Genomic DNA, 25,859 nt, shown 5'->3' with positions numbered 1-25,859 from the left:
AAGATCGAACAGTCTAACCGGAATTAAAATAAATGGACCAGGCAAATTTTGCTGTTCTTCAGAAGTTCTCACTTGTCACCTTGGCCGCACGCAAGGGGAAAGAGAATTAACCGATGGGGCTGGTTTCTGCAGTGGTAGCGATCCGGAGGCTCCTATAAATGACTCCAGTAAACGGGCTGTGTGTCGCCAGCTGCTGGCACGAGGGACCCTGCGGATTCGTGCGTGCCTAAGTGCTCGGATGGAAGAGAAGCAGCATCAGCTCCCGAGGCCAAGTTTTCAACGGCCTGGGACAGTCTCTTCTGTTCATTTTTTTATTGCAAAACAAGGAGGAGTCATCTATGCTTGGGTCAGCTCCTCTGCAAACAAAAGAAATAACTGAACTTGTGACCCCCAACACAACTGCTCTTTAATTTTTAAAGCACACAATTATAGGGTTCGGGGATTTTTCTTCAAAATATGAGAAACTGTGTGCACTGACAGTTTCTCATTTACAGAGAGAGTTAATATGAAACAGATGTAGCTCACGCTACAGACAGCAATACATGCTATAATTAATCTGGCATTCCCAATAATAAACACGTCACCACGAGACTTGCTTTAAATCTTAAGGTCAGTTATGTATCGATAGCCTTAGCAACTCATTAAGGAAAATATTTACCATTTACAGAGCTGTGTTAAGATAGGCAATAGTTAAAATATTGGGCAACAGTCAGTTCGAAACCTCTGCAGCAGGAGAGGTTCCCACCGAGTCCTTAAGGCAAATACTTACAACTACCAGGGTTCTTTCACCCTTACTTATTCGCAAGGCAAACATCAAAGATAGGAAAGGAGAACTCGCCACCTTTATCTCAGCCCAAGAAGCACAACCACTCACCAGAGAGCGATGGGCACTCTCAATTTCAGACGAAACAAGCAGATAAAGAACCTTGACAAACTATGACCAGAAAATAATGACTTATACAAGCCTTGGGACAAGAGGTAGAGAATATATCTGCTTTAGAAAAGTGGTAGAAGGGCTCCAATACATTTGAGATATTGAGAAACTGAAGGATAAATCAGCGTTTGTTTCAAGTTCTATATTCAGTTTAAAGTAAAAAACTTCCTGAATTGCTTTGCCATTAAATGCTTTGCTAGAGTCAAAAAGGAATTCAACCTCCTTTCCAGCATCTCCTACGTGTTTGCCACGTCCCTCCAGTTTAAAGGAGGGAAATGCACAGGGCAGCAGCTGTGCAGAAACAATGCAAGCCAGCTAAGGCCGTCCCCACAGTACAGCCGTCTAAATATTTGTGGGAAAACACGGAGTTTCCATTAAGTGTAGAAAACCCACAATAAGTCCAAATTCTGTCTCACTAGTGTATTCAAGAAACAAAACAGTAAACACGGGTTATTCAACCAACAATAAGTTCATGCCATATCTGAAGAGTGATCTTTCTCTAGGAAAATCCAAACTGCATTAAACAGTTCACGTAAACACTTGTTTTGCTCACTGCTCCTCCTAAGCACGGAAGCCTGGGCAAACATGACCTGCTAGCACAAGACGTGCACGAGACAGAAGGGGCAGAAACAGTGAGAGCAGCCCAAAGGGAGGCCCAGGCAGCCAACTTCTGCTCTGGACCCGACCCTCTTCTCCTCCCAGCAAGGCTGCAAAGCCCAGGGGCACCGTGGCAGAGTCGCTGCACGTGACACGTGTGGTTTGAAGAGGTACCAAGCCCGGTTGCAGCTGCTTGGAAACGCAGCAGGAACAGCAGAATATCCACCACTAATTACCTCAGTTTACAACAAAGTGCTAGTTGCAACACAAAGAATACAACTAAATACAGTTGTTGATGTGAAAGCAAAAGTGACAGGGGAAAGAAAAGATCTGCAAAAATGTTCTGAAGAGCCTCAATCTGTAGAGAACGATCTGCTACCTATTCCCACCCCAAATCTCTGGTCACTGTCTATATTCCCTTTTTCCTGCCAACAGATGGGAACAAAACACCAAAGGACAAACACGTGCAGATACAGACTCAGGAATCAAACTTGAGGCCCTTGACTAAGCTAAGTCAAGTTAAGTTACCACATTAGCAGACGTTGATTTTCAGCCGCCGCTCAAGTCAGCAAGGACTGTGCTTCAACTCTTACTAAAAAGGCAATTCAGGAAGAAGCAAAAAATTCTGCCAAAACTGTCAAGTACTCCTGTTTATTCAGAAAGAATAAAAGGTTAATTGCCAAAAGGCTTCTTGCTTCTCGATGACTTCCCCCTTTGGGCTGATGTCCTATTTAAACTTCTAAATAGTTTTTTTTTTTTTTTTTTTTTTTGATATGAGTCAGCTGATCAAAAGCACAATCTTAATTACAAACTGGGTGAGCATGACAGCTAAAAAAAATCATACTGTCACAAGCTATCAATTGTACTGAGTTCATTAGCTGTTTTTCCTGCATTTTAGCCAATACTTCATGCTATTAGTAGCCTTCTCTACAGCTTTTCATGCTTTCCTTCCTTTCAGGATCCAAAATCTGGTTTCCTTCCTAGTACACACTTGTGCTTTCACTGTTACATGTGTTTTACCTGCACTACCTTTTGCAGCTTCCCTCAACAAGCATCTAAACTACAATCCGCTTCAGAAAAGGTCTCCCAAGTGAAGGACTGAGCTATTACAGTGCCATTTAAGCCACCTTTGGGGCAAGCTCTGGTATTCCTGCAGCACTCTTGATAGGTACTTCAAGTGTCCTGACCAGTCATATGGATGCCAAAGCCTTCATTATTATAATTATCTACCTTGTTTTCTCTAAAATCCAAGAGAAATCGCTCCTGCAACAGAAATGTTTGCTTCCTCTCCTAAGGGGGTACTAAGGACAATTAATGACCTTCACCACCACCAATTGCTGCATAAACTATAAAGTTTTAATACTAATCTTTCTATTTTAACACTCATCTTTACACTCTCCCTCACTTTATGTTTTCAAACCACCTCATTTCTCTTTTTCTCCTCTTGATTATTTCCAATTTCTCTGTACTGTGGAGAGCAGCATTGACAGCCAAGCATGATACCACAAGCTACACCTTGACAGTACTAAATAACACAAAATAACTATTCCTATTCACAAATGCTGAGCCTGAAATGTAATCCAGTCAGCTTTATTTGGGGATGCAGTATCACACTATAGTAGACATTTAGTCTGAGATGCATCATTGCCTTTAAATCCTTTCCTTCTGTATTGAAGGCCTGACCCTTCTTCCCAAAGTGCATGTGCTGAGTTACCATTAATGAGTCATTACTTTTTTTCAGTCTCTTGTATTTCTATTTTCTTTACTGTCCGCTTACAGCATCTGCAAATTTTAGGAATATATTCTATTTCATCAATTAATAATCAGTAAAAAAAATGAAAAATATGGGGCAGGGTGTTACAGCATGTAGCAAAAGACAAGACGTGACATTTCCCCATTCTAAGGAGGGAAAGGCACCTGACCTCTTGGTTTTCAACAAACATCCTTGGGGCAGAGAAGAAAACACCAGCTCCTTAACCCAAACAGCACTTTCTCAGAAAGCTCAAGTGTGTTTCATGCAGTTTGGATCCCTTTAAAGTGACCAAAAGCATATTTACGAGCAAGTCAGTTCATGTTTATAACTCTCCAAGGGACAGCACGCACAGGCAGAAAAGCTAATATCAACAGCATTCTTACATTTTATTGCAGAGCATTACAATAGAAAGAGAATACATATATTATACGTATGGAATTTATTCAAGACCACAGGTAGTGTTCAAAGCAATTCTACAAAAATATTGCTAAAAATGTTGAAGAAAACGAGCTGACATTGCAAGATTTTAAGCAAATTCCACAAAATAGCTTGCATTTTCTTAAAAACATTATTTTCTCAGCTTACTTTATCAGCTATTATTCCCCCACATCTGTTGCAAAACAAAACAGTTTATATTATTTGACATCATACTGGACACAAATCTAAAACTGACAGTTGCATTCCAATTTAAACCTTTTTATTGCTGTCTTATTTCACTTGAACACAATTCTGTTTAGTGTTTTTTTACCAGAAAGTGCCAATATCCTCAGTTTCCACAGCCTAGAAATTAATGCTTTTTCTGCAGTGTTTTAAATCCCACATATGCTTTGATACAAGACATCCGTTAAACCTTTACCAAACTGAAGGTGTACGCATCTGAGCTGCATCTTTACGGAACGCATGGATGAGATGACAGAATAGTGACAGGTTAGAGCTTTAATCACCAGCTTAGTAACTGCAACTCTCTATCTCTAGTGATGTTTACCAGCTTTTCCACAGGACAGTTTCTACTTGACCACCTCAAAGTTGTGTGTCTATTCATTTCCAAACCCAGAATATTCCATAGCATTCAATGCCAGACACCTATGAACACTATCTCGAAAACCTCTGCTTCATTTCTTAGCATATCCATTTTCACCAGTTTGTTCACCCACATCTTCCTCTTTCTACTACCTACTTTTCTTATTTTTTTTACATACTGCTTCCACCACCCAGCTTTTATTCTTCTGCTTCTCCAGAGCCAACATTGCTTTAATGCTCCCTCTTAGCTCAGTTTCTGCAATTCATTTGCTCAGTTACATGGGTTTTGCTGTGTTTGTCTGCTCCCCACCTCCTTTCAGCATTTGTCTCTCTCCATTTCACCTAACCCACAACTTCCCCCCTTCAAGAAAGGATCTTTAGCCTTTTCCTTCCCCATGACTTAATATAGGGAGCTTATTTTGCCAGCTGTCCTCAATGACCAGAGCTTGGGCTGATTCACTGAGGTGCCAGTCTCACTAGGACAGATACACCAGCTCAGCACTTTGAATCACAGCCACACTGGTAGAAGCTACCAGTGTTCATGACTCAATTTACCATTAAAAAATGGTATGTGTGTTACCAAAAATCTGAAGAAAAAATATACACACACATGCACATGTGCACATGTGTGTACATGTGCATATACATGTATATATTTACACACACACTCCTCAAAAACACCTTTTATTCCCTGGATTTTGTTCTCTTTAGATTTTACTTGCTTTACAGGAAATCAAGGGCTGGCTGGATGGCAGAGCTCAGAGGGTGGTGATAAATGGGGCCGAGTCCAGTTGGAGGCCTGTGGCCAGTGGTGTCCCCCAGGGGTCAGTGCTGTTCAATTTGTTCATCAATGACCTGGACAAGGGCACGGAATGCACCCTTAGCAAGTTTGCAGATGACACCAAGCTGGGTGGAGTGGCCGACACTCCGGAGGGCTGTGCTGCCATCCAGAGGGACCTGGACAGGCTGGAGAGTTGGGCAGAGAGGAACCTCATGAGGTTCAATAAGGACAAGTGCAGGGTCCTGCACCTGGGGAGGAATAACCCCAGGCACCAGTACAGATTAGGGGTCGACCTGCTGGAAAGCACCTCCACGGAGAGGGACCTGGGAGTCCTGGTTGACACTAAGTTAACCATGAGTGAGCAGTGTGCCCTCGTGGCCAAGGCAGCCAATGGCATCCTGGCCTGCATCAGGAGGAGCGTTGCCAGCAGGTCAAGGGAGGTGATTCTGCCCCTCTACTCAGCTCTGGTGAGGCCGCACCTGGAGTACTGTGTGCAGTTCTGGGCTCCCCAGGACAAGAGGAACGTGGAGCTTCTCGAGAGGGTCCAGAGAAGAGCAACCAGGATGATTAAGGGAATGGAACATCTCTCGTATGAAGAGAGGCTGAGTGAGCTGGGCCTGTTTTCTCTGGAGAAGAGACGGCTCAGAGGGGATATGATTAATATGTATAAGTTCAGGAAGGGAGAATGCAGGGAGGAAGAGGACAGGCTGTTTTCACTGGTGGCCAGTGACAGGACGAGGGGTAATGGCCACAAGCTGAAGCATAAGAAGTTCCGTCTCCAGGTGAGGAGCAACTTCTTTACTGTTAGGGTGACAGAGCAGTGGAACAGGCTGCCCAGGGAGGTTGTGGAGTCTCCTACTCTGGAGGTCTTCAAAACCCGCCTGGATGCCGCCCTGTGCCACATGCTCTAGGTGTGCCTGCTTGAGCAGAAAGGTTGGACTAGATGATCTGTAGAGGTCCCTTCCAACCTTAAATATTCTGTGAATCTGTGAAATGTTATCCTTGCCAAATAATCAAGGAATATGATTACCACAGTTTATGCAAAGTTAAGTTTATACTTAAATCAAAACCTTAAAATTCTAAAAACTATTCCATATTATTTTTCAAATATTCCCTACTATTGCTGACTCAAGTAAAATCATGTGCTTCAAATTAGATCTTTCCCCAGGAAGTCATTAAAGAGACTATAAATGACAGTCTTGTATATTTGCATTTGGTCCTTCACACAGATCAAGCCTATATTTAGAATCCACAGTAGGAACAAACTCATAGGAATTATCTGACCTGATTTTCTGCATTTTAATAATTTAACTGAAGACAGGTTTATTAAAGCTTGTTTGTAATTCTATTTGTTTCAGAAGTGCCTGGCTGATTTAGCTCAGAGCAAGACCAAGACAGAGAAACTAATTTTAAGCACTTCACAGAAGTTAATATCCAGCCTAATTACAGAACTCCACAAGAACCAAGCAAGTACTTCCCTAACTTATAATTAGCCAAATTAAGCTATTCCACATTTCTGGTTATATAACTGTTCAGTTTTGCTTCATTCCTATCTTTTCAAATAAAGCTAAGATCATTAGATCCATTCATTTACACCTATATGGAAATAAAAAATAGCATATTAGTTTTGTCATAGAAAGGACGAGAATAAAAAGAGCTTAGGAATTCTGAAGTTATCATCACCCTGTCTGACAAGTTTTGGTTTTGTGAAGCAGCTGCAGGTGCAAGAAACTAAATTAAAGTATTCCTTCTCTTCAACATGAGTGCCTGAAACACAGAAAAGTCATGCATGCATGTGAATGTCAATATGAGAATAAAAACATGCTTATATTCAAAGTTACCAAACATAAGAGAACTACAAATCAGAATGAGCCTTCTTGTTGTTTTCAGTTAGGTTGAGAGGAGAAGAAAAAAAGGCCATGAAGATGCGAAGGAATTTAGGAATTTTGCTCCGTGCACAGCCCATCGCAAGGCTGACACAGAATACCTAAACCAGTATCTCTGTTGCCAAGGGGACTACAAGGAAAAGCCATTTAAATGCCAAGATTTATTTATTAAAAACCTTCTGAACTGCTACAATGTCAGACCCACACTTTGTACCTTGGAAGCCAAAACTCAACAGCCTCAAGGAAAAGCGAGCGTGCTGCGGGAAGGCCGGGCCTCAGCGCGGCGCGGGAGCTGCATTGTTCCCTCCCGGCACGCGGGACGGGCCGCGGACGCGCCGGCCTCGGGGCGGCAGCGGCCGCGCAGGCGGCCCCGGGCGCGCGGAGCCCCGCGCCAGGCGTGCGGGAGAGCAGGGCGACAGCCGCGCCGTGCGGCCGCCACGCAGCCCTGGAACCGCCGGCTGCACAGCCCCTGCCAGGCCTAGCAAAGCAGTTGCTGCTTGTCCCTCGAGGAATAACGCATGCAATCCAGTACGGCGTTATCAGCATTGATAACACATGGAATAAGGCTGCTGTAGGGGCACAGAAATCGCTGTACCCCCTATTACATGGTGCTGCCTCAGCGTGATGCACGGGATCGTGCTGCCGCATCCCGATTGGAGAGCGGCTGGAGCCACGTCCAAGCTGGAGCCACGTCCAAGGCTCCTGGGTGAGGAGCAGTGCGCGGCGCGCGAGCTCCCGCTCTGAGCGCCCGCGGCACCGCAGCCCGCCGTGTCTTCCACCTCATCACAACGCAGAGAACAACCTCCCAGCCCGTCTGAAGCTGGAAAGATCCATCAGCTCAAGATCAAACACTCAGTTCACTGGAGCTCTCAGCTCAGCCCATCTGGAGTGGCACTTTGTGGGGATGGGGGTGTCAGCTGCCCAACCACAAAGAACCACAAAGAAAGCAAGCAGTTGTTTAAATCTGCAGTTTACAGCTGTGCCCAGATTCCACATAAACGGCTTGGCTGCTCTGGAGATGAGCACAGAGCCATGGCAGAGCAACGGGCAGGAGAAGGCACATCCCCAGGGCACATCAATAACGAGACCTCCTGAGAAAGGGAGTGATGTTACTATCCATCACCTCTCGAGCGCGGCCTCAAGCCACCACCAGCTCTGCAAGGCTTCTGTGCCCAGAGGTGACAGTCCTGGGCCTGGCTCGCTCAGACTCGCAGGAGATGCTGAGGCCGCGCAGGCACCCCGGCCACGGCACAAGCTTTAATAGGAACATGGCACAAAGCATTACATAGTTAAGTCGCAAGGACTTCAGTCTTACAGATGCCAAGTTGCTAAAACAGACACTGCAGTTTTCAATATAAACAACTAGATGATACATAAAGATGTAAACAGCCTAAACTAGCAAGCTATTTTTAGTTACTTTTATGGTTGCTTGGCTAGCTTCAGGCTTTGCCAAATTCTAAGGGAAAAATTCAGATTATATAACTGCTCTTTGCAAATATGCCAGCATCTGAAGCAGACCAAGTCACTTCTCATTTAGAAAAACATTAAGTAACTTAAATTTCAGCAGAATACACTGAAATTTTTGTAGTGTTCCAGCAAGTCCTGCGTCTACTGAAAACAAATATGTATATTTAAACTTCTCACTCACTATAGTAACACTGCAATGGGACAGACAGGGTTTGAAGTAGGGTTCCACTTCTTAGTACCGTACAGACATGTGCCACAATAGCATTAACTCCTCAAGTGCTGCCTCATTAGGCCCTGTCCTAAACACCCACACTGAGGATAACCACCGCGGTGCGTTATCCCCGCCAGCTCTCAGGCCACCCTGACGCGGGACGTGAGCAGGGAGCTGACAGCAGCCCGGCCTGTGCACCCCACAGCGGCAGCAGTGTTTAACACACGGCCTCCGAGGGTGCTTCCCAACGCTACGTTCAGAGACACGGAAACGCACCGTCCCCTCTTATTTGCCTTTAATAACCACTTTCCAAGTGAGCTGCATTTTGACACCACGCTCCTGGTGCCACCACGCAGATCCTGGTGCCAGCAGCAGGCAACGCCAGCAGAACCCAGTACAGGCTGGAGATGAGGGAGGCTCAACTCAACTCTTGGCTACCTTTTCCATCCACAAAGTACTCCGTGACCAAAGGGATAAGGTTTGGTGCTTTGCTTTCCTTTTAGAAAATTTGGAGTCCTCTGCACATGCTACAAGAAGTTACAGTGATGTTTAAACCTCACAGAGCCACTAGAGACACGCTGCAGAACTAACAGTCCTTCCATTATTGATGACCTTTCATCATAACATACTTGTTTTAAACATGACCATATACAATGCCTTAACTTGTATCCATGACACCCTGGAATAAACAATTTTGAAGTGTTATCCATAGTTTCATGGCATGTGTTTCACTGAAATTTCTATTTGGGAAGGGTAACCATGCTTTGTCTGAATCTGGGAGACAGCCCAGCTCCAATAAGGAAAGTTATATTACCTAACAGACATACATTTATGTCTTAAATGATGCAATCTTCCAAGGGACACATGGAAATTATCAAGCGTCTGTATGTGTGACATGAAAAACTGGCAAGGAATATGCTGAAGTGCTTCTTATGCCAGCCAGTTTTACATATACTGCTACTGGAATTTCAGCATAAAAAGCAACTTTTATTCATTTTAAGCTCTCCATTAGCAAACTAGATTGAGAAAATTAAGCAAAGCCTCTGAAGGAAACTATATGAGAAATATACAAGTGAGACTGCAGTTATTTTAGAAAACCTAGGAGAAAAATTGCAAATGCCCAGGTCACTACGTTTGCTTGCATCATCAGACGTGCACAGACTGACTACACATTTTTCTTTCCCTCTTGCCCTCAAAAGGTAAAATTTGGCTTTTAATACAACAGTGGAAAACAATTAAATGCTGAATTAAGGCATGAAGCAACAAACAGCAAATTTAATTTGGCTGACCTTGAAACCTAAGGCAGGAATTTTTATGCAATTTGCCCTAAATTCACCATAAAGTGATATCAGCTTGGTCGTTGGTTTGTGAATTCTAACCTTTGTAAAGGTTATTTTAGCAATTTCATCTTCATACAGAATTCTGAATTACTAAATTGCAATACATAAGATAATTAAGCGGTCTAGGAAAGATTTATTGAATTATATTTAAGTGTCATAATAGTGGTGATTTTCTCCAATCAGCAATTGAAAAAAAATAAATCAAAATATGGATTGGAGAAAGAATTTAGTGACTTGCCAGTGCCCTACTCTTAGGGCTTCAAACTCAGCAGCAGAGCAAAGACTCACAGGATCAGAAAGATTCTGGGTCTAGTAAAGATTTTACACTTCAGACTGTTACTGAACCTTGTTATCACAAACTCCAACATTTATGTGCTATAATTAGACAGTGTGTTCTCTTTCTTTCTTGGAACAGTATGAAACTCTCATTCAAGAAAACTACGGGTGCTCTCTCATTCTTGAAACAGTCTTAAAAACTAATGTATTAACAGTGAGAAGAACACGGTATTACCTCCTAAATGTTTCATGATAGACTAGACAACACTGCAGAAGGAGCAATAAAATGTGTTTTCCTGTTGATGCTTCCTCATATTTTGAGAAAAAACATTTTCCAACATTTTCCACTGCATTATAGACTGCAAGAATGCCTAGTTTGCAGCCTTTCCCTATCTGAAGTTTCTTCTGGTGTTAAGACTCTCCTATCGTAGAAATTCTTCTCACAGACAAGCCCAGCACAGCTGGTAGCATTATTTTGAACCTCCTCCTTCTCCCCGTAAATATTGTCCCAGTTCTACTGCCGATATCAGTGCACTTCACAGCTCTAAATGGGAGTAGATGTGACCTTCACCATCTTTCGCAGACGATGGTAATATGGCAAGATCTTCAATTTAACAGAACTGATAGGATGAAGCTAAAGACAGAATTGCTTGTTCAGTTTAACTACCTTAAGAACTAAATATTTTAATATATATATGTTTGCATATATAAGGAAAATAAAATAAAAAATACCTTTTTTTGATTTTGCTCCGATCTTCAACTTTGATGGCCAAGCAATCTGTGTATTTGTTTCCTCCATAATCTGTTAAAAGAAAACGTTTATGCAAAGTTATGTTTACTACTTTTAAATCTGTTGATTATTATTAAATAGTAGGACCTGTAAGTCCAACTCTTGCAGGTAGGAATATAAAAGCTTTTGTTTTGCTGACAAGCAACTTTCAAGAAGTGAATTCAAATGAAGTTTCAATAATTTCAAGTTCAAATTCTGCTGCTGAAGTTCAAACAACTGCCACTGGCTACTGCATGTTCTGGGCTCATCTCAGAGAAAATGGAATTCAACTAATTTAGAAGGTATTTTCACAAAACTGACTAAACCCTATCAAATTTAAATCATGACACTCAGAACTATCAAAACCAGATACATCAGGTTGCCTTCAAATAGTGACTGTGGCTTCAAATAGTGTTGTGGTTTTGGTTTTAAGACTATCCAGACCTCCAAAATTGTACTTGCTGATTTAGCAACTCAAACACCATTAGATTTGCACTTATCTGATGCAACAGAAAACATAATTTACTTGCAAAATTCAAGCTAGCCAACAAGGGAAAAAACTCTTCATAGATATCTATATAATGTGTATACACACACACACACACAGAGCTTCCTCCAATCATGTATTCGTTTGGCTCTGTGTACAGTTATTCTGGTGCCTTCTTCACTTTAGTGGATCAAAATCGAACTTCACAAAACACCAGGCACATCTACTGAGACTAAAGAGCTTTTTCTCTATACCAGGACCCCATAAACTCAAAATAGCCCTTTGGAGACTGTTGTAAGGCACCAGGAATACGCAGGGATTAACACAAGCAAATACAGTATTGAGCTGTATCAGGCAAGTCATCTTTAATAAAAGTACTGTACAAACTGATTGCAGTCTTCTTCACAATTTCAGAAACCACATATTATACAAGAAAAGCTTTTTTCTGCTGCAGCACTGAATGCTTTTCCTTCTCCATCAGAGAAAATAATTTCTTTTGCACATACAGCAATCTGAGAATTAACTACCCAAGAAGGTCTGTAATGGAAATAATTTCTGAAAAACTGAGGTTCTCAAAGGAACCCTTAGAGGAACTGGAACTGTATTTCATAAATAAGACTGTTCTGACTCTGAAAAATCTGGCTCCAGCTGCACGTTATCAGGCCTACAGGAAAAAAAAAACCACTAGTTCTAAGGCAGCTGGATCAAAAGCTTTTGGCCTCCTTGTATTCCAGCTACTCTGGACATAGTGGGAAAAGTTATAGCTTAAATACTCTTGGGAGCTTTTACATTGAGACAGTAAGAAATCATTTTTCTCCAAGTCGTAATTTTTGTTTAGATGTTTTGGATGGAAACTGGAATTCACTGAGCGCAGAGAGAAAACCAAAACAACTCCTCGGAAAGCCACAAGCATTTCAAAACGCAGAGGAAGTATTTTGAACGTATAAGATGAAGAGCCAGCCAGCCCTGGCCCCATTTAGAGCAGAGGGCTGCTGAGGGAGCTGCCTGCTGCCGGCACTGCCCTTCCTAGCTGTTAGAACTGAGCTTTACTGCCTGGGCAGGCCGAGGGGAGAGCAAGGAGCACCTCAATGTTTTTGTGACTGCCAGAGAAGGGGGCTGCAATTTTCTTTTCAACTTTACACTCTTCTTTTTAGGGTGGCAGAGTAGCTTCCTCAGTTCACTGCTGTTTACGTAACAGAAAACATGTTGCACTTTAATATATACACACTATTTAAATGATGAATAACTGTGTATGCTCAAAACCCTACGAAAAACCAACTTTCAATTCTACTTTTAGAAAAGGCGTATGTTTTATTTTATGTGAGAATGTCAGCATCTATTTTTGCAAAACTAGGCTCTGTATATTAAAAAAGTCAGCAGCCATGAATTTCTACATCCATTGACAGCTTTTTTTAACCAGGGTACTGTTGTTAACAGCTGAATTTTTGCCTTCCAAGACTTTTCCTGGATTTTCCTCGGTGCATGTTAGAACCAAGTAGAAATACCTGCATTTAGACCAACAATGAAGAATTTAGTGCTTAAACTCCTATTTGGGCTAAACTACTTTAGCCCAAAGGGCTACAAATATTAACAATTTAGCCCCTAAATGTTACATACTTCACCTTGCAAGCCAGTGAGAAAGCCACCTTGTTTCTATAGGATCAAAGCACAGCAAAAAATATTTTGGACAAAAACAGACTTGGAAGAATTCAGGGGCTTAAAAAAAAATCTATTTTCTTTTCAGGCATTGCAGCCTGAGACACACACACGTGCATCATAGGACCTCCATCTTCCAGCCAAATTAGATATCGGCAAGTTTAAAACAGAGAGAAGTTTGAGGTAATGCTAATCTAGCAAGTTCAGGCAGAGGAGAGAAAAACACACTCTGAATCAAAAAACACAATGAAACAGAGAGACACAATATAGATAGCTGAGCTTGCACAGTAGCCAGAGAAGAACGTGGGCGAGGATCAAGCTCCTGCCCTTACAGATACCAGACAGGTCGTGAAAACTGGGCTGCTCTGCTCACCCCATCAGCCCTGCACATCCCAGGGCCGAGGCTCACGTCACCACCAACAGCAGCACCCTGAACCAAACACACGAGCACATCCCCATTCCCACCTGCTACATGTCTCCTCGTCTGGTTTAACATAGCGTCAATCAATATCCCTTTTTCTACAGGGAAGGAAAAAAAATACACGTGCCTGCAAAACTCAGAGATAAACCCCAACACGTACAGCTAGGCAGGGCCTCCCAGGATATACATATATGATTAAAATCACTGCAGAGGCAAAGAATCCAAGTGCAAGGGTAGGTAAGGACTGGGAAAGACAGAGGTCTACGGACAATATAGACATCTAGGTCACGATAATAGCAGCATTTGTTTGGCAATCCTGTTGTGAACATGAATCATCACCAGGTTACAAACCACTGCCACTGGCATTCCTTACGGGTGACCACAGCCTGCTATGTCTGTGGAGGAGTACGTATAGCCAGGGTGGACATTTCCTTACCGACTGCTGGAAGAAAGGTGGCTGATTAGCTACCTTGCTGTCTCTGTTTCCATTATTCCCCCGAAGCTCAAGACATGTTAAAATGTCATTTCAATTTTACATGTAAGACACTAAGGGAAAAATCACTGTGCAGGACAGCACAGCCAAAAATGAAGGCTAAAAGTAGCAAGAGTAAAAGAAAAAGCGGTAATCCAGTAACAGCCTTTCAAAACTTGACAAAATACACTTTCCTACAAACAAGACATTTCAATGGCACAATAGGTAAGCTGTTGCAAATGTTAGAACTCTATAAGCAGGTCCAAAGCACTGTCAAAGAGCAGTTCCCTCACACTTGCAGGTGGCCAAGCATCATGTTGATCCTCTGCCAAGCGACACAGGCAGAAACAGAGATTCCTGCCATTAACACCCACCCTCTCAGCAGAACCAGCCCCGAATCCCAAAGGGCATCTTTGTGCTCTCCTGCAAGGACATTCCCATTGTCTAATTATTCACAGGGAATGCACCGCATAGAGCATATAATGAAAGATGCTTAAGTGGTAAGGCTAAGTACTATGGCTGCTGAAAATACTAAAATGAAGTAACAGAAAGCTTTGCAGGGATAGCTTTGAATGATGAGCTAGACAAGCTTTAAGAGTGCAGCAAACTGATTTTAAAAACACCTAAAAACCACTGCAAAGCCAGGTGCCCTCCAAAACAGGAGGGAAACATGACAGTGCTATACTGGCCTCTCTCAGTCACAAGACCTTCAACGCTGTGTTTCTTCCAAATATATGAAATATTCTTCAGAAAATAAAATCAATACTTAACTGAAAATACTATGAGCAAAGTTAATCCAGAGTACTCTAGACATACTTATCTTGTCATAAAATAAGTATCATCCTCATATTTTATGCCTGTTAATTCTCCTTTACACCTAAAACAACTTTGCATAAAGGGTGAAGCAGCTGGGGTGACATTTAATACTATCTTAATCTCAGCAACAACTATAGACAGGCTTGGGGAGGAGACATGTGTGTTCAGGCAAAATTAGATCCAGATCCTGAGCCCCCTCATTTACAAATACACAAAACCCGCCTGTGACAACAAACCAGACATTTTAGAAGGGTGTTTGGGTTGGTCAAGTGCTCCAGCCCAATGAAACAGCATCAAGGGAACTGAGAACTGGGCAGGTTCTAAAGCAGGTTGAATAAGGAAGTTAAGCTTAAATGTTGAACACACGTTTAAGAACCACAGTGAAATGTAGGCCTATGCATAGCACCTTTAAATACAGAGTTTCAGTCAATTGGTGAATCTGTTACAATTTTAACAAAAACATTATTTGAAAGACAAAGATAAATTAATCAGAAATATATACACATGAAGTGCTTTTAGCTAACAAAGAGCAAGTACCAGAATAAAGGGATTAGAAATTAAATTTCCTAAGTCTCAGAAAAACAGAGCACTAAAATACAGTATTGCAGGTTTTATTTGGATGCTATCAAGTTAAAATGAGTTAAAAAGAATTTTACTTTTGTAAGTGTATGACCACACTATTCATCTAATGCAGTATTGGCCAATTTGTGACATGTGACAATTTAAAACCTGACCTCAGGACATGTAGTAAAAAAAAAAAATTAAAAAAAATCACAGAACAGACAAGTCTCAAAGTATTTTGTTTCAAGGGCAAAAAAAAGTTCAACTTGCAACTTCTACTTTCTGAGAAGCTCTATTAGTTTGGAGCAAGGCATGTCCTCGAGTACGGATGTGTCAATACCAGTATAAACAGATTTACTGCTGCAACTTGCTCTAAGCACACAGAACAGCTGGTATAAAAGCAGAGAAATGCTTTCAGGAAAAGCACCTGAGCTAAGGAGGCACAGCAAGCAGGCGGAGGCTCAGAAGAGCCGACCACGCTTGTCCTCTGAAAGCCGAGATGGGAAGGCAGCAGTCTCCGAAGCAGGATGACTCACTCCTGAACAAGCGTTTTGGCAGCGAGAACAGAGCGCATGGGTGTAACTGTTACCAGAAGGAGTACTTCATTTAATGACCGGGGAGAAAACAGGGATGGGAGGACAGAGCGAGACACAAAAGGAATTGTGCAAAGCCGCCTCCAACAAGCTCAGCCTCTCACACTGGCTACGCCAGAGTTGGGGCTGTTTGAGATGCCACCCCCGGGCACATCAGTGGTAGGGGACTAAGGCTACCACGTGTGGCGAGGAAAGAGGGAGATGTAACAAGTTAACAGGAACAGATGACAAAACTTAGCCCAAAGCTCAGTACAATAAGAAGTCTTGCTGCAAGTCTGGCTCACATTTTGGGTATAGTAAGGAATTCCTATTCCAAGAGCCCCACCAGTCCCATTTATTTATATTAGGGTTCCAAATTTCTTAACATTTCATGAGAAGATGCTTTTAAAAACACTTTTGAAAGGAATTGTGCAAGGAAGATTTTTGCAATCAACTGAATTCATAACAAAGCATTGTTAACAATGTTAGTGTAATAATCTTCTACATAGTAGCAAAATACAAACTGTACAAACTCATTCTAAAGAGACTGAAACAAAGACAAGCAAGAAAAGAGTATTTTAGCTTTCATACACCACATCTGTATAGTCCCCAAAGGGAAAGCTGATACTTTGCAAGTAAGCAAAACAAAAGCATCCGGAGACTCTTTGCTTGGTTGGCTTTGGTATTTCTGTTGTTTTTGTTTTACTTTCTAACAGATGACTCTTGGCTATAGAAAAAATTGCTAGTTGGCCTATATATGAACTTCACAACTTCAAGTTGACTCTTTACAGAAGAGCCACCCCTCTGAAAGACAGCAGTAAAGCTATCTGACTCTGCAGTGTCGATGCTGCCTCTCTCCAGGTAAAAGCAAAAGGATGTTTCTGAGCAGCAGTGTAGCCGAGACCAGTTTTTACACCTAAACTTCTCATTTATACATTATGCTCCACATTAGGAAAAACAATACTGGGGAACATCACCTACATGAATATGACTTTGGAATTTAGTTATTCTCCTTCTATTAGGATACTCTTAGTGCAGAGTAAACAGTAGAGTGCATGCAAGAACACTTTGAAAATCAACTTTTACTTTACCCAACAGGCACTGGCAGAGAATCTTCTTAAAACAGAGGTCCTCTTTAAACCAAATAATATGGCCCTGTTGTCACTGCATGCTAAAGCTGCAGCAAGCGAACCTTTAAAACTACACGATGCGTTCAGAATTCGGTAGGAGCTCCAAGGCTGTGCGGCAGAGCCAGTCACTCCAAGGGAGGTAAATGCCCCTGTTTCTGGCCAAGGGACTTGCCCCAACAGCCACGGTGGGAGTCACCACTCCAGGACTTGCACGTGCGGTGGGCACTGCAAGGAGCAGGTCTATCTGAGTGCCCTGACAGCCTGCAAACCACAGGAACTCTCAAGAAGATCTCTACTATATTTGAAACTACGAAACGTTTTAAACATGATTTAAGGGATCCTTAATGATCCATAATGACTGCTACGCTAGAGACAGGCTACTGCAGTTCTCCACAGGAATGGAGTCTTTCTCTTCTTAACTAGGCAAAACTGATCTGAGCACAACTACATAAGCATTCTCAGTTTACCGTTTTAGAGGCACAAATCCAATCTAGACTCTTTTTTTCCCCACTGGGTGTCACTTCACTGGAAGCAGGGCAGGAGCCTCCACTGAGTTTCTCAATGTTGGCTGCTATTAAAGTTTTCAACCCTAACCTATATCAGCATCTCTAAGCACTTGCCTTCTCTTCCCTGGAAGAGGAAGCTACATGTAAATACGAAGCTCATGCTCCTGTTCCTATCACTGACTAGGCCAGTCAAGTATTTCAAACCAATTCTGCAAGTGTATGGGCTTAATACATCCTTGTCACTTACTAGGAACATAAATCTTCGGACTTTATTTTAATGCCTGCCCTTTACTGCTCTCCATGCAGGAAAGCGGAGGGCGTGCAACCAGTTTCTGCAGTTCAGACTGCTCCCATCACTGCATTTGGTACAAAACCAACAAAGTATAAATAAGCATGAATCCACCATGTTCATCCAGCAAAACAGCCAGCACTGGAAGAAGCCAATAGCTGAGCTGCTGCCTCCAGAAAGGAGAACATGCCCTTAGGGAAAATAGTTATGGCCATGCAGCTTGAGAGAAGCCATGGATGACCCTGCCCCTTACAGTTACTGCTGAACATGGGTCATAATCAGCTTGAGACATCTTAGTCTCAGGTCAATTATTAATATTTTAGACATAAAAGTGCACTGAGCCATTGAGAAGCAGAGCTTTTCCTACGTGTTTTATGTTTAGAGATTAGAAAGGAGGAAAGACCAACTTCTAGCTTGACCTACAGAGAGCACAGACCAGTGCAGCTCATTTGGTTAAGTGTGGATGCATCCCAAGATACACAATGCATACATGCAAAGGTGTCTATGTACATACAAATGCTAGCACAATGTAATTGACACTTTTTTCAAAAATTACTAGGTTTGCCCCATGTGGGTCCAACAAACATTTTGAAATGTGTTACATGTGAGCAAAAACACAGGATGCTGCAAACAGAGCTTCCTTCCCTCCTTTGCTGGTAATGGACAGAGATTAAACACTACTGCACTTGGAGGAGAAACTTTCCAGAAAAGCAAGGGATTCAGTGAGATGTACCTGTTTACTTATTCAAGTAATTGAATAACTCCCCCTCCCCATCTCTTATGAACGTTTTTCTTTTTTTTCCATCCTCTATATTGAAGAAAGGCTACCTTTAACAGATGCTTTGACCAAATATTGATTCCAAAAGTCAAATTGGTAGCTTTAAAAACACTGTTCAAATAATTAAATATATTATAATGAAATAAGCTACTGGTGATTTTTATGTTACATACAATAGCAATAAAAGGAAACTCTAGCCCTAACTTACTCGCATGAGATTAAAATTAACAAATGAAATTTGGGTGCACACACCTAACATTTTTCCACTTTCATCTTCACATTCCCAAAATTTCCAGGCATGCATGATTTTTTCCTTTACTGTATAAGAGAGCCCACAGTACAGTGACAGCTTAAAAATCCCAGATACCTGCAACTGTGCTAGAGAATACCATTTCTACCAATACCATAACTCTAAGTTAAAATCAAACAAACAAAAAAAAAAATTGCATGCATACACACACACACACCCCCTTTGCACATTGAAAAATAATAAATTCCATAAGCACGGAGTTGCGGTTATCTGGTAATATGTTGTGGCACTCCACAAAGCCAGATTCTCCAAACAAACTCCTGAAAGCCAGGAAGCAAAGAGCTGAGGAGCTCGTTCAGGAATCTTGCACAGATGCAGGACTCACACACGCACAGGCTGAACACTTTGCATAGGATTTCGTCAAGCACGTGGAGCAAACATCACCGTCTTGAGCACTTGCAGTTCCACATCCCACCCCCAGCACGACAATCCCGTGGTTAAGGTAAGAAATTTCAAAAGGGAAGGTCTAACACTAAGACTTGGAAATGTTTAAAGAAGGGAGAGGAAAAAAAAAAGAGGCAAAAGCTGAAAGTAAACGGAAATGACACATTGAATTCCCCTCTATCCACAAAACGCTCATCTGTTTTGGATTATGAGCTTTTCAGGGCAGGGACCCACTACCTTCCTACATCTACATAAAAGCGCCCGGCATATCTACAGTGCAGCACAAGTTACACGCTCCTTGGAACAAGGTCTTGGCTTCGCCTGGGAAGGGCCTTGCCTGCCTACGAGGCAGGAACCAGATGTTGTGGAACTCTGCGGAAAAATTCCACCACCAACTGAAAAGGGACTTTGGATCAAGAACAAGCCATTTTTATTATGTATTACTCTGATGGAATAAATTAGGACAATAATATATACAGCAAGGACCATAAGGATCTTTCGCATAAGACATGTAACACAACAGCGAAGCAGTCCGTACCTTTAAAATTAAGTTTAAAATTACCTGCAGATCCGCAAGCTCTGGGGAGAAGGCCATGGCATTACGTACCCATGTAGTGCTAAACACTACCACCTTACCGTGGCTGTCAAACACCCATGTTACACTGTGCTGGGGTTTTTCACAAGGGTAGAGAGGGTGTAAGCAGCATTAGCAGTATTAGAAAACGGCATGCTCAAGTGCTCAGAGTTTGGGGGGTTTTTTTGGAAGCCGCACTACAGAAAAACAGGTAATACCTGATTTTTACTTTCCTGCATTTAATTCAGGAAGAGAGGCAGCAACACTTCATCACTTGATTGTTTGTCCCATGACAGCGTGGAAAAGGCAGCTTAGTTGCCCACCATAGCCAAGAACTGATCGGAGAATGGTGGCATATTCTGCATTTCCACTAGCAATCGCAGAACATACACTTATTAAATGCATTATTTCACAGGATATGTGAGCAGTAAAGCCATTAACATCCTGCCACCTTGGTTGGCAAGGTGTTCCATGCCACAAATGGTGCTCCTCACCACACAACCCCAACACGTGAGGACTCCTCGCCATGCCTCCAGAAACCCTGCCTGCCTCGCTTCACACAAGAAGGCAAAAAGCTGAACTCTCATTAGAGGAAACTGCGCAGACAGAGACGGTGAGTAAGCTGTGAGCAACTCGCCAAGGATCTTTTTTTTTGAACAAAGGAGAAAACTTGCAAAGAAGATAGTTTCCATCTGTTTTTATTAGCTGTAGTATGGTGCGTATGTACACAGAAACTGCAGTCATCTAAAAACAAGCTACTGAGCTGCTTCGGCAATAGAAACAAAGCTACCAGAGCAGAGCAGCTGAAACCTACCACATCATCCGAACCAATCATGCATTATATTATACATACTCATGCAGGAACCATGCACATACATAGCAATAGCCAGTATAGGCAGAAGATATACACCTATTGGCAGTGTGCTGAACTAGGGAACTCTTATCTACATATTTATCTGTTGCATCACACTTCATTTTCCCATTAAACTTCTATTTCCCATTAAACAGTACTTTTTGCTATAACTTCAATCACTATTAATTGCTGTAAGATACATTATATTTACAGTAAACGCAATCATCAAGTATCCAGTTATAGGTAACAAATAAATTGTCCACTTGACCACAGACGGGAAATATTTTGCTTTTAGCTTCAAGACTTAAGCTGATTTATTCAGGTGTTAGAGAACATTGTGCTGTAAACAATGATGTGCAGAATAATCTTTAGCTTTAGTATAGTATGTATAGCTTGATATACTAATGCTTAACTTGGTTGAAACAAGTAAAAGCCTTATGTATTTTGATAAAATCCTAAGGAGGAAAATTGACCCATTCTGCTCTTCAGCAAGGCTAAGGTCAGTACAAGTTGCACTTTCTAAAAAGTAACTCTCACTACCAGTCAAGAACAGTCATAATCTGAAGTCTCCTAAGATCATTTGCCCTATAACAAAATCCTTTTTAAGAGGAACATTTTGGCAGTACAAACACTCTTCCTCACTAGCCTCAAACAAAGCATCTGACAAAAGTGTTCCTACTGGATATTCTTCTACTTACAGAACAAAACTTTTTTAGAAATAGGATAAGTCACTTTAAAGCATCCTAAAAGAAACAGGACAAGCCACTAAAACATAATCAAAACATGCAAATATATCAAAACTGCTTGTTTAACATCAGGCAGAGTTTCAAGGTCTATGAAGTATAAAGATTGCTATTGGTTTCTCCATTGCACAGAGACACAAACCAGCTCATCTTTATTTGCTTAATGTATATAGCTTTTCATTAACGTAACTTGAATGTTTTATACACTACCCCTGAAAAATATGCTGCTTTGCAGAAGTAATTTCACAGCCGTTACTCTTGACCATGTTTTGCTTTGTAGTTTTAGTTGCTGCAGGACTATTTTTTCCAGCTCTTATGTGACTGTAGCTGTTTAACCACAAACTTGATTGAATCAGTGTGGATCATGTATTTCCTTCTTAAAAAGAATGTGCAGTTCTTGTCCAAATGTTTATGCTTTCGATATCACAATATCATTTCACATCAATATTTTGGCAAAAAACAAAAACAAATCAGAGACCCACTATATTAAACTTATAGCAGAATGTAGTAGTATATAGACATATAAAAACTTTAAGACCACCTCGCAACCTTTTAGGCAAACCCTCTTCTCTTAATCAATACAATGTTTTATAACACATATTTTGAGGTTTTAAAGTGAAAAACAATCCTACTGTTGTGTGAGAGAGTAGAATATACAGCAAGCAAATTTGGTATGATATATTCTGCGCACAGTTGATGGTTAGTGGATAGGTCATTTGACAAATAAAAATATTTGATCAATAAACAACGAACAGGGATTTTTTTTCCTCTCACATTGCTATTTTAAACTACCTTCCTTACCTTTTGAAAAAAGTCTTCCCCACTTTTCCCTTTGCCCTCAGCAGCAGCTGTCAAAAAAAAAGAAAAGGCAATATGCGGTTACAGAGTGCAGAAAAGAAAATTTACAAGTTTGTATGTAGAAATAAAGTTCTTATTATAAATCCAGGTGCTACTTTTTTCTTATGTAGTATGCATTTTAAACTCTTTAAGAGTCAGTTAATACTTAGAACAGCATTTTTCAGTCTTTTTCTGAAGTTTCAGCCCAAGTAGATGCCTACATTTGCCCAGTAGAGCTACTGTATATTTATCTGTATTTCTGTTACACAGTAAATCACTAGACTTGCTCTCATTTATCATCTGGTATACCTTGCCAAGTAGTTGTACCAACAGGATGCTTAGGGGGGAAAAAGAGAAAAGAAACAAAATGAGCTAGAAGGGCACAGGATTTGCTATATCCAAATTAAAAACTGGGGAGGGAGTAGCTGCGGACAAAAGAGAACTGAGAGCACAGAGAAGGCCTCTAACATCTTGACCCGTTCAGCCTGGCAAAGCACAGGTGAGAACAGTGAGGTCTGAACCAAAACCCAGCGCCCAAAGGGAAAAGGGGCATCACCAGATGTACCCGTGCCAGGACTGGGCAGTATCCCCGCATGCTGGGTCTGTCCTAACCACGGGTATAACACCTGGACATAACCTACAAAGCACAGCTGACTTAAGGAGTGAGCATTAACCAGCCTAAATATACATGTGCTAGAAGCAAAGCACAGAGAGCACTACAGGAAAACCAACAAGGGGAACAAGCACTAACCCATTTCAGAGCAGGGCTTGGAAGCTTCTGAAGAGACCCCATAAATCATTGATGTCTAGAGCAGGACCTCTGCTAGGGCCTGGATTCTCTCCTCCGTGTATTTAAACCCCTGACTGTATATTTAGTTAATCTAAATGATCACACAAACACACAACTTGCATATGTTGCAGCTTATGTGTGTTGCAACTTGGGAGCTAGTAACCAATTCCAGAAGCAAGGCTAAATCACAAAGGGTAACTTCCCTGTCCCCAAGAAGCTGCCTCCATACGCAGCGCCAAGCGCAGAGGGTTTCCTCAATTCCATCAGGATGCCGAGGCGGGCGGCTCATCGCCACTCCAATTTCTCTACTGGTAGAGAACTACTCTTCTCAAGCAGAAGCAGTTTGTTCTACTAGCGACAAACCAGTTTGCCCCATCAGGGCAGCTTCAAGGCTCTCCCAGTTACTTAGTGCCTCCTTACTCTTCGGATCACACAAATAATTCGAATCACACAATATCCAAACTCAGCTAACAGAGCCAACCCGAGCAAGCGAACACGAAGACGACACTTGCCGCACACGCCGCAGGCTCCCGGCTGGTGAAAACGCAGGTGCCCAAGGAAGCCCTCACGCAGCCGTCCTGCCGCAGAGCCGCTCCAGGGCCCGCCGGCGCACAAACCTGGGGTCAAGCACTGCCCTCACCCCCAAACCTGCGGGCGCCCGTGCCAGCGCAGCGAGCCAAGAGCAAGGCCGGCCGCAAGCAGGGAGGAAACACGGAAACGATTCTGGAAGCTTTTCAGATTTGCAGGCCACAGATACCGGCAGGAAAAGACAACTGAACATTAATGCTGTTTTTGATGGCAGCCACCGCACCAAGACGAGTCCATACAAGTTTCTCATTAGCTTAGGAAGAGCTACGAAATGCATTAGGGAAATGAGAAGTAACACACTGTATTTCAAGTGAAACATATGACCAACATGCTTCTAATCAGAAAGCATAGAAAACAAACTATAGAAAAGAATGCAATAGATGGAAGGCTAAGCTATAGCTTTAGGAATGGCCTGACTTCACTGCAGCTGCAAATGCACTTTCCAACTCAAATACAAATGAGAGATGGATTAAACAGTAGCAGACAAGGGTATTTAAACAGATGACATGACAAATTCTAGCATTTATAACAGTTTATTACTTTTTCTAAAATCAGCCCCACAAAATGCTGCATGGGTATAGTAACAGATTAACAAGCATGGAGAAAGTCAGGAGAAAGGGGAAGGAAAGTTTGAAATTGGGTTCACAAGAAAAGAAAATCCCCCTGCCTCAAGTTTATAAAATGTATGTGAAACATCATTGTTAACCTGAAACCATTTAAGTCTTCGTTTCTGTCTGAATCAATCGCTCTTGAAAACAGGAAGTGTTGCCAAACACAAGGAAAAGGTTGACTACTTAGTTACTAATTGCAAGGATAAAGTCTTTTGGTTTTTTTTTCCCCCTCTTTCCAAAACCACCACAAAAAAAATTGTAGGTAAAGGATTAAAAAAATCTAAAAAAAGTTTAGAAATGTATACAAAAAAGTGAAAGCAAATTGTTATTTTTAAATTAACAACAGCCCTAGCCTAGGACGCACATACCCAAGCATACTCCGACAGGAGCTGCTTCCCACGGAACCAGGCTGCCAAAGCCACCCCCACCACCCCCAGCTCCGAGGGGGCTTTAGGACAGCGAGCCCGAGGAGTGGGTAGAAGGCAGCTGCTCTGGGAGGACACGTGCGAGCCACGGGCCGAGCGCGCCGCCGCGCTCCCATGCGCCTCGGCCTTCCTCGCACGGCTCTTCCGCAGCCCGGCCAGGAAAGCTCTAGAAATCCAGGCTGGTCACTAGCCATGGGCAACCAGTGCATCTGTGGGCCGCAGGCTGCAGTTGACAGAGGCCAGACAAAACCACACGGCAGTCGACGCAAGGCCCCGGCCGACAGGCCTGCCTCTGCTGCCAACCTCGGCTACTCAGGAAATACCAGCGTCTTAGAACCACCATCTATTTTATGACACTAAATAATCACTCAGCTGACCTTACAAAAAGCAGGATTATTTTTTTTGTACACAAAACCCTAACACTGGTTTCAGAAATACAGAAAAAGACCATGTAAATGTGCATGGTAAGCATTTTGTATTTTAAACTGTACTCAGTGTTTATTATAACTTCTTCCATACCATGAAATATTTAATACCAAGATCCTGCTTTTCAAGATATATTGGATTGCCAAGGTTCTATCCAATACAAATACAAAACGGTTGAAACAAGTGTTAGCCATTATGGCACCCATGAAGCGCACACGTCTTGTCTACTTAAAGCACAAAAAAGCCCAATAGTAATTTGTTGCAAGTTGACACAGAAAGTGAACTTAAACTTTTACTACATATGTTATTTTAATTATGAAAGCAACTGTTACAATATAGGCCATGCTTTACAGGAACTCAGCCCAAGGTACATACAGCAGGTCTTCCTTAAACGCATTATTGCAATTTTTTTTGCTGATCGCATATCAGCTTTGCACCTCATTTCCTGAATTCTTGAAGGTATTATTACACTGTAGTCTATTTACCTTTAAGTTGATCAGTACCAAAAATTCTTGCTTCACCTGCATTAAAAGACTACATTTATAGACGATGGAGCATGTTCTGCTCAAAGGTGCAGCTTCTTGGAAACAAAGTTA

General features: G+C 42.0%; 1 protein-coding gene across 1 annotated transcript in view; it reads right to left on the bottom strand.

The window, feature by feature from the left end:
• The window catches only part of BICC1 (BicC family RNA binding protein 1), a 51,344-nt gene extending 28,914 nt beyond the window's left edge, over positions 1-22,430 (bottom strand). Inside the window, exons 1-2 of the mRNA XM_026043031.1 lie at positions 22,388-22,430; positions 10,998-11,067 (exon numbers count right to left, since the gene is read on the bottom strand). Coding sequence (XP_025898816.1) covers positions 10,998-11,064 — 67 coding nt within the window. The 5' untranslated portion in view covers positions 11,065-11,067; positions 22,388-22,430. The remainder of the gene's footprint in view (positions 1-10,997; positions 11,068-22,387) is intronic.
• Positions 22,431-25,859: the final 3,429 nt, after the last annotated feature.

The sequence above is a fragment of the Nothoprocta perdicaria genome, unplaced genomic scaffold (genome assembly GCF_003342845.1).
Source record: "Nothoprocta perdicaria isolate Ctin4 unplaced genomic scaffold, notPer1 scaffold_32, whole genome shotgun sequence".
Taxonomy (NCBI): domain Eukaryota; kingdom Metazoa; phylum Chordata; class Aves; order Tinamiformes; family Tinamidae; genus Nothoprocta; species Nothoprocta perdicaria.
The sequence above is the reverse complement of the archived record's forward strand: the minus strand, read 5'-3'. Positions and strand labels throughout refer to the sequence as shown.